Source organism: Artemia franciscana, chromosome 5 (genome assembly GCF_032884065.1).
Source record: "Artemia franciscana chromosome 5, ASM3288406v1, whole genome shotgun sequence".
In the NCBI taxonomy this organism is placed as follows: domain Eukaryota; kingdom Metazoa; phylum Arthropoda; class Branchiopoda; order Anostraca; family Artemiidae; genus Artemia; species Artemia franciscana.
Window position 1 is genome coordinate 36,625,368 of NC_088867.1, and position 14,208 is coordinate 36,639,575.

General features: G+C 35.4%; 1 protein-coding gene across 2 annotated transcripts in view; it reads left to right on the forward strand.

Moving 5' to 3' along the window:
* The window catches only part of LOC136027353 (transcription termination factor 2-like), a 37,493-nt gene extending 26,995 nt beyond the window's left edge, over positions 1–10,498 (forward strand). For both annotated transcript variants that reach the window (XM_065704512.1, XM_065704513.1), the window contains exons 6-8: positions 334–572; positions 7,243–7,531; positions 10,093–10,498. In XM_065704512.1, coding sequence (XP_065560584.1) covers positions 334–572; positions 7,243–7,531; positions 10,093–10,426 — 862 coding nt within the window. In that variant the 3' untranslated portion in view covers positions 10,427–10,498. The remainder of the gene's footprint in view (positions 1–333; positions 573–7,242; positions 7,532–10,092) is intronic.
* The last annotated feature ends 3,710 nt before the right edge of the window (positions 10,499–14,208 follow it).

Genomic DNA, 14,208 nt, shown 5'->3' on the forward strand with positions numbered 1-14,208 from the left:
TTTTATATGCTTGAGTGGCTTCAAATAGGGGAAAGGATGTAAATGATCTCCTTTTTCAAAAGTTAAATTCAATGCTAAAAACCTCTCCCCTCCCCCCTTCAATTTGGAAACATAAGTTGAAAATTTCTTCAAGCAGCTAAGTCCTCGCTACCTCCAGTTTTAGGTATGTTTGCTCAGTGCTGTTATGTTTTCTTTATTTTTTGTAAGAAAAAATGAAACAAGCCCCCCCCCCCAATTTTAGTAAAATGGTGCCATTGATGGGCTTGTGGTATATTAGCAAGATCAACCCTTGCCAAAAATGTATTTGGTTCTGTAGCCACGTCTTTATTACAGACTGCGGCAAGCGTGTAATCATCCTGCCCTTATATACACGATGCTTGATGCGGATTCGGCTTCATTGGATGGTGCTGACCTTCTTGCCAATGAAATGTCTATGCTGAATATTGAGAATCAAGATCCAGACATGGAGCGCAAGCGATTTTTTAACCAAGATAATCCTATTTTTGATTCTGATAGGACCTGTCCTAAACTTGCCACGCTGATTACTGAATTAGAAAAGCTAAACAGCTCTGGTAAGTGCTCCTCGGAGATTTTTATTTGTAACTCTGTATTTCGGTTAATCTCGCGATGTATCTTGCGAATCTCTCTTAAATATATTTTTCCCCAGATTAAAAATTCGATTGACCGTGTAATTTTTTAAACAAAACTTCGAATTAAAATTAATATTAGCTATGTACCATCGAGCTATTGATCGTACCGTGAATCTAACTTTAAAAAAGAATAGTTGTTTAAAGACGCCATTTGTTTTCTTTTTAAGATTTAGTTATTCAGTCTCTAAAATTAAAACATATTCCCCTGGAAAGACGGGTTTGGATTTAAGTTAATCATATATGTTAATTACTCCTGCGGAATCAATAAGTAAGGTATGCATAGTTCTTGTCGCTTCTTGGCATTATTATTTTTACACGTAAGGGTTAAAAAATAAAAGCCCCTTTTCCCTCAATGTTTCATCCTCAAGCAATTTGAACCTCATCCGAAATTGAATTTGGTCTATGCTCCAAAGCAAATAAATAGATTAATATTCAAAATTCTAGAAGGTCAGTTATGTCTTAGTTACTTCTAAATTCAGGTGATCAATTACAATAACAAGGCTTTTCTTCTATAAAAAAGGAAAACATTCTAATATTAACTGCAGATGTAATTGTAGCCAGCGGATTTTGTAAACACAAAAAATTCTTGATAAAAACTTTTGAATCACAATAAATTATCAACAAGTCAAAGTCTGTCTTAATGGGTAATTTTATCCTTTCATTTGAATCTAAGAATTTGGATTAGATTTCCTCTACCTTTTACATGTTATTCATTCCTATGGAAGTACTTATAGCTTTTTCTTGTTGCAATTTTTCCCTAAGAAGTCTCGAAGTTCTGCTTTTCTATGAATGCTTTTACGCCGGTGTTCTTAAGCATCTTTTTCATGAAACATCTTAAAAGCTTCTTTACGTTAAGCCAAATAGACAATGCTTGGATCTAGAGGCTAGTTGTGCCCAGGATATTTAAAAAGAAGATTAGGACGCTAGCTTTTAGTTTTCACCTGGTTTGGTCAAGATGTTACAACAACCCATTCTTATACATCTGCGAATGACAGGATTCTGGAATACCTCTTTTTTACCTTGACATTTTTGTTTTGCTTTTTGTTAAAGCCGTGATTAAGTGAACTTGAAAACATCGAGCTTCAAAATTGAAGTTAGGTTAGCCTTCTGTCTGTCAATTCTCTAGAGACCGTTGATTGTCAAAACTTCAAATAGCACCAATTATCAAGTCTTGTCAGGTTTTGATAGACAGCTTCCTTTGGCGAGAAATAGTAATATATTTGGCTGCGTCTTGCAAAGCTTGGTTACCGACCAAGGGAGAAGAGAAAATGAGCAAAAGAGCACTATCATTCTCAAATACAAAATGCCCATGTATATGAAACAGCGACGGTATGCACTGAGTGCATTTTTAAATTTATTGTTTTTTCCACTTTTTTTCCTAGGGATGGGCTATTTAAAATACTTCAGTTGATTAATTCGAAACTAAACACCAAACTTAGTTGAAAGCTTTCTTCGAGGATTCTCAGAAAACCAAAGTTTTCTTACAAATTAAATTGAAAAAAATTTAACTGAAAGTAAGGAGTGACATTAAAACTTAAAACGAACAGAAATTACTTCGTATATGAAAAGGACTACTTCCTCGTGAACGCCCCGCTCTTTACGCTAAAGTTTTTTACTGTTTTAAAAATAGAGTTAAGAAAAAGAGTCGGACTTTAGCGTGAAGAGCGGGGCGTTGATGAGGAAGCAGCCCCTTTCATATATGAAGTAATTTCTGTTCGTTTTATGTTTTAATGTCACTCCTTACTTTAAGTTAAAAAACACCTGTTTTTATTTAATTTAATTTCTGAACAATTTTTGAATCAATGCATGTTTTGATTTATGCTCTCCGCAGATGAATAATTAAAACAAAATTTGCCTTTTTTTTTTTTTTTTTTTTTTTTTTTTTTTTTTTTTTTTTTTTTTTTTTTTTTTGGCTAAATGGTTTTCTCATAGTTTTGATCGAATGATTTTGAGAAAAAAAGAAGCGGGGATGGAGGTCTAGTTGCCCTCTGATTTTTTGGTTACTTAAAAAGGCAACTAGAACTTTTTTATGAATGTTTTTATTATTAAAATTATTAGTAAAAATAAATTTTATTAGTTAAAGATATACGCAACTTACAAATTATCTTACGTAACGAACTTCTGTATTCTCGTATTTTTATTACATATATGAGGGGGTTCACCCCCTCGTCAGTACCCCACTCTTCACGCTAAAGCTTAAATTTTTCCCAATTTCTTAAGAATGACCCCTGAATAACAAAAGCCGTAGAATAAATAGTCGAAATTTCTAAAAATACTTTAGCGTAAAGAGCGAGGTATTAGGAGGAGGTGAGCCCCTCATATGCGTAATAATTTCTGTTCCTTTTAACAGAAATTATTGTGGAATATTTACAGGAATTAATATTTATAGGAAAATAATAACAGGAATATTCTGTTCCTTTCAGTTGAAAAACTTTGTCATATTTATTTTTTCATTGTTTTTTTAAATAATGCTAGAAAATCCTGCGCTCCCTTCATGGAAATTTTCTTCCCCCATGATAAATTCCTCCATGAAAAGTTCCCCCAACATATCCCCCTCTTCTCAACCCCTGCCCCCAACCAAATGAAAACGCCCCAGAAAACGTATATACACTTCCCAATAAGCATTACTATATGTTAGCACTGGTCAGTGTTTGTAACTTGTAGCCCCTCCCACGGGGACTGTGGGGGAGTAAGTCACCCCAAAAGGCATAGTTCTAAGGATTTTCGACTACGCTGAATAAAATGGCTATCTCAGAATTTTGATCCGGTGACTTTGGGAAAATAATTAGCGTGGGACGGGGGCCTAGGTGCCCTCCGATTTTTTTGGTCACATAAAAAGGGCACTAGAACTTTTCATTTCCGTTAGAATGAACCCTCTCGCAACATTCTAGGACCACTGGGTCGATACGATCACCCCTGAAAAAAAACAAAAAACAAATAAACACGCATCCATGATCTGCCTTCTGACAAAAAAAAAACAACAAAATTCCACATTTTTAAACAGTTCGTGATAACGAACTGTAGTAAGGAGCGACCAGGCTCAATAGTAACCAAAACTCTAAAAAAAAATGGAATTTTGATACCAATAGTCATATCAAAAGAATGGCATTTTAATGCGGATTTTAAATATATAAGTTTCGTCAAGATTAGTCTTACCCGTCAAAAGTTACGAGCCTGAAAAAATTTGCCTCATTTTAGAAAATAGGGGGAAACACCCCCTAAAAGTCATACGATCTTAAGAAAAATCACACTATCAGATTCAGCGTATCAGAGAACCTTGTTGTAGAAGTTTCAAGCCCCAATCTATAAAAATGTGGAATTTCGCATTTTTCACGGATTAATCACGGATGCGTGTTTATTTGTTTTTTTTTTTTCCCAGGGGTGATCGTGTCGACTCAGTGGTCCTATAATGTCGCAAAAGGACTCATTCTAACGGAAATGAAAAGTTCTAGTGCCCTTTTTAAGTGACCAAAAATTGGAGGGCACCTAGGCCCCCTCCCACGGTCAGTTTTCCCCAAAGTCACCGGATCAAAATTCTGAGATAGCCATTTTATTCACCATAGTCGAAAAACCCAATAACTATGTCTTTGGGGACGACTTACTCCCCTGCAGTCCCCGTGGGAGGGGCTTCAAGTTACAATCTTTGACCTGTGTGTACATATAGTAATGGTTACTAAGAAGTGTACAGACTTTTTCAGGGGATTTTTTGGTTTGGGGGGGGGAGGGTTACCGAGGAGGATTTTTCCATGGAGGAACTTCTCATGGGGGAAGAGACTTTCAATGGAGGGGGCGCAGGATTTTCTAGCATTATTTTAAAAAAAAATGAAAAAATAAATATGAAAAGTTTTTTTCTGCTGAAAGTGAGAAGCAGCATTAAAACTTAAAACGAACAGAAATTATTACGCATATGAGGGTTCTACCTCCTCGTAATACCTCGCTCTTTACGCTAAAGCATTTTTAGTAATTCCAACTATTTATTCTACGGCCTTTGTGATTCAGGATTGACGAGGGGTGAGCCCCCTCATATACGCAATAAAAACATACGAATATTGAAGTTCGCTACGTAATTTAATTCGTAAGTTACGTATATTTTTTACTTACGAAAACGTTCGTAAAAATTATAAGTTATAGTTGCCTTTTTAAGCAATCAAAAAATAGGAGGGCAACTAGGCCTCCTCCCTCGCTCCTTTTTCTCCAAATCTTCCGATTAAAACTGAGAAAAAGCCATTTAGCCCCAAAAAATTAATATGCACATTTTGTTTTAATTATTTATATGTGGAGAGCCTAGATCAAACCATGCATTAATTCAAAAAAGTCCAGAAATTAAACAAAAAAAAACAAGTTTTTTTTAAATGAAAGTAAGGAGCGATATTAAAACTTAAAACGAACAGAAATTACTCCGTATATGAAAGGGGCTTTTCCTCCTCAACGCCACACTCTTTACGCTAAACTTTGGCTCTTTCTCTTAACTCTACATTTTAAAACAGTAAAAAACTTTAGCGTAAAGAGCGGGGCGTTGAAGAGGAAAAGCCCCTTTCATATACGGAGTAATTTCTGATCGTTTTAAGTTTTAATGTCGCTCCTTACTTTCACTTAAAAAAACTTTTTTTTTGTTACGCTGAATCTGGTGGTGTAAATTTCGCTAAGGTTCTATGATTTTTCATAGAACCTATGCTTCCAAACTTTAGTCTCTAGATCGCGCACGAAAAATGCAGGATCAAAAATCCATCGGCAATCCTTCAGTTCGTCGCAATCCAAGTTTCTACCACCAGGGACGATCCGGTAGGGCAACGGGGAAGAAGCTACAGGGTTCTGCTCCGCCTCAAGGTTTGTCGCTTGACCTAAATCTCTTGACTTGTCTACTTCTTCGGCGTACCGCATTATTAGGTATTTTGGATATTTACATCTACCAAGCTCCAAATACTTTTTACAAAGGCGCTGTCTATATGTGGTAACACTTTTAAGATGTATACCTCGCTTTGTTTTAATTTTCCCCATGATTTCGGCTTTGTGTGCACAACTTTACTGAAGGCTCCTGACTATTTCTCATTTCTAGGTTTCTTCATTGCATTGAAATAATATATGAAAATTTCACACTTTATTAACAAGCAGCTGATTATACCAGCTTGTCATTTTGGTCTCTAGGGGGTATTATCGGCGATCTTGAACGATTCTTTCTGGCAACCGACTTGTAAAAATTTCAGGTAGCTGAAAATATTCTAGGGGACTGTTAGAAAACAGGAAAATAAATCGAAAAATGGTTCCAATCATCTTACAGGCTATTGTCTTCTGCTCATGATAGTACTGATTTTGTTCTAAAAGCAATATCCTTTATAGAGTACACTTGTGAAAAAGACCTAGACATTTTCTAAGATTTCTTAGCAATTAGAGGAAATAGAGCAAAATCCTTTCAAACATTTTGTAGCATCTTCAAGAAACTATGGCCTGATATTAAAAGCGGCATCTTCCGCCAATCAATACTTGAGTACTTTTTAAATATAAATTTTTAATTTAACATAGGATTTTCGAGTTCCATCAGTTCACTTAATCACGACCTTAAGCTATCCGGTAGGGTAAAAAAAAAATGGTGCCGTCTTTTTTTTCTGGAAAGTTGTTGAAAATTTTGGAAACTTTTTTTTTCGTTTGATAATCCCCATGCTGGAAAAGGGTTAGGATTTTTATTCCTAACTGTTCCTTACTGAAAGAAAAAAAAAGTCAAAAGCAGTAGTGCTGCTCGCCGCCGTGGTAAAACAGCTTGTAAGTGCTGTTGATAATAGTGATCCTGCTTTGCGTATGTGTGACAAAACAAACAAAAAAAGAGCCTGGACTTTATAAGGAAATGTTGAATTCTAGGATTTGTTACAGCACTAAAATAAATACCCCCACAAGAATGATGGCTGCTTCATTGAGTTCATGAATGAAACGTAGCCAAAATTTCGCACATTGTTTACTGGAAGATTCACATTGAGAAAAACAATACATTCAATGTATTTTACTAATAAATTCGTTAATTTTTCGTTCTCCTTAGTCGTAATATTCAAAGTGACCGAATTGCTCATTTACCGTGAACTTCTTTCGCAAATTAGCCTCTATTTCTCTTGAAGCTGTGCAGAAACGTGCTTCAAAAATAATACTTGGTACAACGGTAAATAATAATAATAATAATAATAATGGTACAACGGTAAACGGTACAAATTATGTATCTTATGAATTTGCTGTCAAGTCACTAAAATGCCGTCTCTCCGTGAGTGCAGATGCGAACGTATTATCGAGGTTGAACATTCACTACTCACGAGTCAGAAGCATCGTTCATTGTTGCCATCTCCTTGTACAAAGCGTCGTGTACACCTTGTACGTCTTGTATAGCTTGTACACAAAAAGCAGAAATCAAATTGAACCATTCAGATGCCGTATTCATTCTTACGAACTCTTTTGTTCCTTTTTTATCTGTGCATTTGATCGCTCGTAATTTATTCACCTCGTAATTTATTGATGTAGTAAAAAATAGCATAATTTAATTTTGGTCTAGGCCAAAATTATGAAAGCTGTATTTATTAATCGAATCTTGAATCTCGTAATATCGTAATTTTAGGTGAGAAGGCAGTGGTTGTGTCTCAATGGACCAGCTTTTTGAACATTGTCCGTAAGCAGTTGATGAAATTTGGCATGAAAATAGCTGAAATAAATGGCAAAATTCCAGTCAAGGACAGAGGGGCTATAGTGGACAGCTTTAACCGTAGTGATGGTGGTGCTCAAATAATGTTGCTCTCCCTAGCTGCTGGTGGAGTTGGCTTGAATTTAGTTGGAGGAAATCATCTGTTCTTGTTGGATCTGCATTGGAATCCTCAGCTGGAGCAACAGGCTTGTGATAGGATATACAGGTAGGCTTAAAAGGCTTTACAAGTTAACCAATTATAAATAATTTGTGATAAAATACTTTCCACAGAAGTTTAAATTACCTCTATCATTGGCTTTTTAGAATGACTTACCCCTGCAAATTTTCAAATACCTTTGGTTGAAACATTTAAGAAAAACGGAAAAAACAGAACACTTCTCTTTGAGTGTTCAGTTTATTTCAGGCTGGTTTGTCAAAACTGCAGGCAAAAGCTCTGAATGAAACATCAGACATTAAGCAAGCCGAAAGTTGTGAATAAAAGACGACCAAGACCACCGTTCCCATAATTACTTATACTCAATTACAAATCTAACTAATAGATGATAATTTCCTGATTAATGTCTTGGTTGCAGTAATTACTGGGTTGAAGCAGTAACACAATTTTTTTTTTTTTTTTTTTTTTTTGTACTTCTTATGGCATGCCATAGGACATTTGATGGAGATCAAAATGTCCCATTGCCATACTGGGACTCGATGCAGCTCTGGATGTATCCGATGTTGTCTCCAGTCACAGGAGTGTGACCGCTTGCGCTGTGAGGTTTTCTTTGTTATTATCTGTTCATTTCGGTGCATGCTATTTTTATATATCTGATCGCACGTCATGACTGATTTCTGTTCTTAATGGGCTCATTCCTGCTTTTAGGGCATTATGAAGCATTTGCTTCGTTTTAATGACACCGTATTGTGACTGTACTGTGTGTCCAGTAGCTTCAAAACTGTGACAGGCTCGCTTGTAGGGGTGAAATTGCACTTGAGACGGTTTTAGAGACTTATCCTACTGAAGGGACGACTGGATTAGCTTGATTATCTGGTGAATTGATTTTGTGTAGGATGAGTAAGCATTGGTAACCTATTTTCGATGTAATTTCACCAAGCAATTTATATTTTTCTTTTGTTAGTTTTAGGCAGACACATACCTATCTTTCCCACTCACCACAATTAAGTGCAGCCGCGAAATCATCAAAGCATGAACTAAATGCCACGCAACTGTCCTTATCCGTACACGAGCTTGCTCGTATTTGCTCACGGTTTTTGGCTCCGTGCCTTGTTCTATTATTCTATAGTTGGTGTTTCAAAATACGGAGGCGACGTTGAATACAGACCGGAGTGTAGCTCGAAATATTGTGTTCACTAGGATTCAGCGAAAAATAGATGCACTTTAACAGAAACACAACCCGCCTAGTTGTTGCCATCTAATGTTTATATTAGAAATGGAATGTACGTATAAATCGATCAAAACGCGAAAGGATTTTGGCTTTATGTGATTTCTGAACTTCTTCGAAAACCCTGTGATACAAAAATTTATACTTTTCATGGTTTACTCTACAATTTAATACAATTTACTTGTAAGTTTAAGAAATTCACAAACTTTAAATCAATATTGTGAATATAACGAGGTAATGTTCTACACTAGATCACTAAGAACATCAAAAATGGGAAGGAAGACAAAGCTGGTTTTATAATTTAGCATCACTGTCATTTAATTTATCGAGTTGGTAAAAATCTGTAATTGTTGACAATTTATTGATGGTAGTAGAATGGTGAATTTTACCGCGCAAACTCTCAATTATTTATTTTTCATGCTAAAAATTTCAATATGAATCCGTTAATAGTTCTGGTGTTATCTGTTTAATTTGAGGTCCTGGGTAAAATTAAAGAGTTCACATTTCAATACCCAACTTATAGATTAAATAACATTGAGAAACCCTCGATTATTTGATTTTCCCATGAGCAAAATGTACATTATTATTTGGATCCCCCATGGACAGAACGTACGTGATTGGCTAAGTGGGTGCTTTAAATATTTTTTTTCTTTTTTAGTGTATTTGCCCACAATGAAAAGACGCATAGAGATCGCTAAAAATAGTGTTTTTTATAGCATTCCAAGATTATTTGCAAAATAAACTGTGCTACTATTATTTAAATATGCTAGGCTATATGTAAACTGCTTATTCCAGGAATCTATGTTTTTGAAAAGAAAAGAAAAATATTGGAAAATGAAAACATGAAAACATGAAAAACATGAAGTTTTTTTAGTGAATCCTATCAAAACTTAGTAGGATGTTTGTATTTGTAAAATTAATCTGTTTGGAAAAATCAAACATAAATTTTCTATTTTTCTATTTAATTTTTTTTAACCTTCTCTGTTAGATTTCCCAGCGAAGTGAAATTGGCTGGAGGTGGACCGTCTCTTTCCTAACCCAAAGGACCACGCTCGCTCAAAAGCCCTGGTTGAAAGTCCTGTTCAACCTTCACCGAATTTTTCCAATTTTTGTATAATTAGCCACCTCCCTGGCAGCATCTTGGCCATTTAGGCCTCAAAACCATATTTTTGAGTGTTTCTGGTTTCTTATCTTGTAATTACTGGGAAGATCCATTTTGGTGACCGTTCAGTTTTGCTAAAAATTATTTGGTTTTTTAGTCTGCCACTAGAATACATCACCATTTTTTGTCTACCTAGAAAAGATCAGGGGGCCGAAAGATCACTTTCTCATAGCGTCTGAACTTATTGACGTTTGGACATAATCCGGACATATTTATTTTCAGAGTCGGTCAAAAGAAGAAGGTATTTGTTCATCGATTTTGCTGTGTCGGTACGGTTGAAGAAAGAATAGCAAGTATACAAAAGCAAAAGCTAGAACTCGCTTCTCAAGTTTTGACTGGAGCCAAACGTGGTGCTATGAACAAACTAACAATGGATGATCTCGTCAAAATCTTTGATCTTTCAAATCCTAAGGGACAAGTAATAAAACCAAATTTGACAAATCCTCCTCCGGCTGGGCAACTTTACAAACTTGGGCCACAAAGCACGGCAGCAAATTCATATCCTATGGGTAACTATAAACCAACCAACGCGTATGAGCTCATGTACAAGAAATAAATCGAACGGTGATTTCTTTTACTTGATAAATTTTTGTCATCTATTAATAAACGATTTGTGTTTCTCTTCCAATTGAATAACTCATGATAAGTTAGATAGCTTTGAATTGACTGACCAAATACTCCGTGTTCCTATTATTGGAATTTTGTTTACCTATATAAGGTTGAAACTTGATGAGTTTTACTCGAACTTGTTGGTACGTTTTCCCTTCTTTTTTATATTTTTGTCTCTTCTCGTCCTTCCAGGAAAACATAGACGATAAAACAAAGCAAACACACTCACATTAATCTAATCTCCTTGTATCAATGCAAGATCTATAGCCAAATTTTTGGCTAATTTAACAATAACCCTGTATAGTGCCTTGATTTTAGCCATCCATTTCTGCAATTTCAGCCCCTGTATATATGTAGGTGACAAGATGAAGAGTGACAAATCTCGAGAAAAAACAAAACAACAGATTAATGTGGCAAGTTTGGTGTTTTTTTGTATCCAGGCAAGATTTCAATAACCAGCTAATTCGCTAATTTAATCTTGTCTGTGCGTGATTAAATAGCTTTTTAGAAATCGAGTTCGTGAATTCAAGATCCCGGTTATACATGGGTGAGATTGTATCAGCGTAGGCTACTAGTTACTTAATTTTTGTAACATCCGTACGAAGAGTGTCTTGATTTTATCCAGGCAGTTTTCTAATGTAGGCTCCTGTCAGTGTAACTGAGAGGTTAATAGCCAGTTAGTTAGTTATATTCCGGGATGATGGGGACCTTAGGGCTATAAAAATTCCAGGAAATATCTGGATTTCAGAAACCAGGAGAGGTGGCAAAACGTCAGGTCCTGCTCCAAGAAAGTAAGCGAGCAGTTATTTACTTTCTCTGAGAACATAGGATAGTTTCTGATGGCTGACTCGCTTGCTAACGTAAAATAAGCTCATGTGTTGATGTTATTCTTTGTAGGTTTATTTCCTCGAGTGACTTACGGATTAGACGCCTAATTTAAAACTGCAACTACATTAAATGTATTAGCCACTGATATGACTAAGAATAATTTCAAAATATATTGTTTGATTAATGTAAGATTGAATATGAATGAATTGGTCACCTATGCACAAAAAAAAAATTTAGTAATCTGCTGGAATATCAACCCCTGAAAATCTGCTAGCATGATTCATCTAGATCAAGTACTTTCTCCTTTAAGTACCAACGTAATGTAAATCCTTGTTATTGCAATTGGTTATAACGAGAGTTTTATTGTAGTCAATGGAGAACAGAGCTGACTGTTTCAGGGTAATACTCAGGTAACAGAAGCGAAATGCATAGTAGCATAAATGTTTTCAGAAAAAATTAAGCTAATCAAGAAAACAAGAAGAAAAAGGTATGAAGAAAGAGTACAGAAAAAGAACAGAGGCCACACCAGGCTGAGTATTAACTCAAATTAAAAATTAAAGTTTTGATTTCCCGAGAAGCAATGATCTTCAAAAACAATGTTTTATTGAGGAGCGATTCTTGGAATTTTTTCTGCCAAATTTGATTTATTTAAAACTTAGGGGATCTTCTAGGAGTAAACATGGACAGAAAAAAAAGAACCCCAGCAATAGACTTATCCCGGGCATAGTTTGTTAGAGATTGAAAATATTAATACCACAAATTTGCTTGCAATTCTTTTAGTTATTTGATATTAAGAATATCAAGAAATAAAAAGAAGGTTTGGGTTTGCGATAGATGCTGAGTAGAGCAAGGTTAAAGGAGTCAGGAATTCGTACTACCTTATTCTGGATTATGTACAGGAGTTGTAAGTGAGCCGCAAATATGTTGAGATAGATTTTAGGAAAATATCTGAGATAAGATTTAACGATGGAGTGGTACAAGATTTTAAGAACGGAGAAAGGAAAAACCATTTTAGTCTGTAAAGGCAGCCCAAACTAGATCTACGTTGCATGGGCAACGTGAGGTGTTGCGGTAACCTTTGAACGCCTTCGCCGAGTAAAGTATTGCGATAGCTACACTTTCGTTTTGTTTCCTCACTTCGGTTTAACGCTGAAATTGTTAATCTGTAAGGATCTTAAAATAAATACTAGGTACAACAACTCGGAAAAGTTGCAAACCCCTCATTGCAACTAGCAAAAGTTGCAAACCCCTCATCGCTGAAGATGATTGTAGCCTAACCGCCTATTACAACTTACAAGTCCCTTACATGTCTTACCACTGGAACCAAATTGGTCATACCATCAAATACACCGGAAACAAATAATAGGTTCACCAACTAGAAAAAGTTGCGAGCCTCTCATTTCCGAAGATGATTATGAGCTAACAGCCGACTGTTGTTTAAAACTCCCCTATATATCTCACAATTGGTATCGGCCTATTTTTGGTTTCAGTGTTTACCTTACTACTGAAGTTGTCAACCTCTTTAAACTTTCAAACTGATATATCTCATGAAGGAATTTTTCTACCGAAAATGGATGACATATACTTTGATCAGCTCATCAAGAGCTATCGACTGCCGTCAAAAAAAAAATCTATCTGTCTTAGTTCAAAAGTTAATTTTTTTGTCGTAGGCCAAGTTTCTAACCTCATCACTTAGAAAGGAGTAAAGGATAAACTCTAATTTCTTTAGTAATGAGAGAACTTTTTAAAGTTTAAGAGGCACATCTGATACGATTTCTCTACCGCAATCCCAAGTGCACATAACCGAATGATAAACTCAACTGAAATCCCGAACGGATATGGGTAGAAACAATAGATTTTTGGCCCCAGGCAAGAATTCTACGAAGCTTTCCAAAATACAAAGTCATATTCATCAATCCGCCCTAATCTAAGTATTTGGTAGTAAATACTTATGTGGCAGACCGCACGAAATAACTAAAACCTTTGTTTAAGCTTGTTTTCTTGAAAAAGAAACAGTCTTAATGATTAAAAACTAAACTATTAAAAAGCAATCACAAAAAAAAATAACGTTCATCCCAAACCAGAGCAAGCGGATACAACCACAAATCCACCACTACGTTGGAGGGGTGTGTGTGCCCCGTCGCCCTTCCCCTGGATCCGCCACTGAATCAGACATTATAATAGTGTGGTTTAACGAGTCTTCCATAATCACGAATGTAGCTTCACATGGACCAGGCTTAAAAATAGTGTCAGTAAGAGAAGAAGAGAAATTAGGCACTTGAGTCAGAATAAGACATAATGGTTTCATGTTGTATAACATATTACCGTTTAGAAAATGCAGGACATGTCTGTCAACTCCTTGCTGGGTCAATGGGGTCCATTAAATTATGACTAAAGTTACAAAGAATTATAAACGGCATCTGGATGTTTGACAATATATTTAGCATATTTTGTAGTTTTTATTTAAGAAATAAGCCTTACTAGATGACGAAGTCCATGAATTGCCACAATTAATAGTTTATCATCATTGGGCATAAAACATTCAACAACAGCTCTCAAAAACCATTTTGGTATTTAGGGATAAGATTTCCTTTTTCATTTGTACTTGAAAAGAGATTCTAAATGTGATCGCTAAGCTATTACGTTTGAGTTGTATTCTGGCTCCATAAAAAAAAAAAAAAAAAAAAAAAAAAAAAAAAAAAAAAAAAAAAAAAAAAAAAAAAAAAAAAATATATACAACTATTAATTTTATTTTTTGTCGAAAATGTTGACCTAGAAAAGTCTCACATACGCCAAGGATATCTGTACCTGGTTCCCGAAGACAATTTAAATTGTAGTATTTTTCGTTTAAGTTAATCTTTTTTTTATAATAAGTCGGGCAATATCCAGAATTTTCATTTG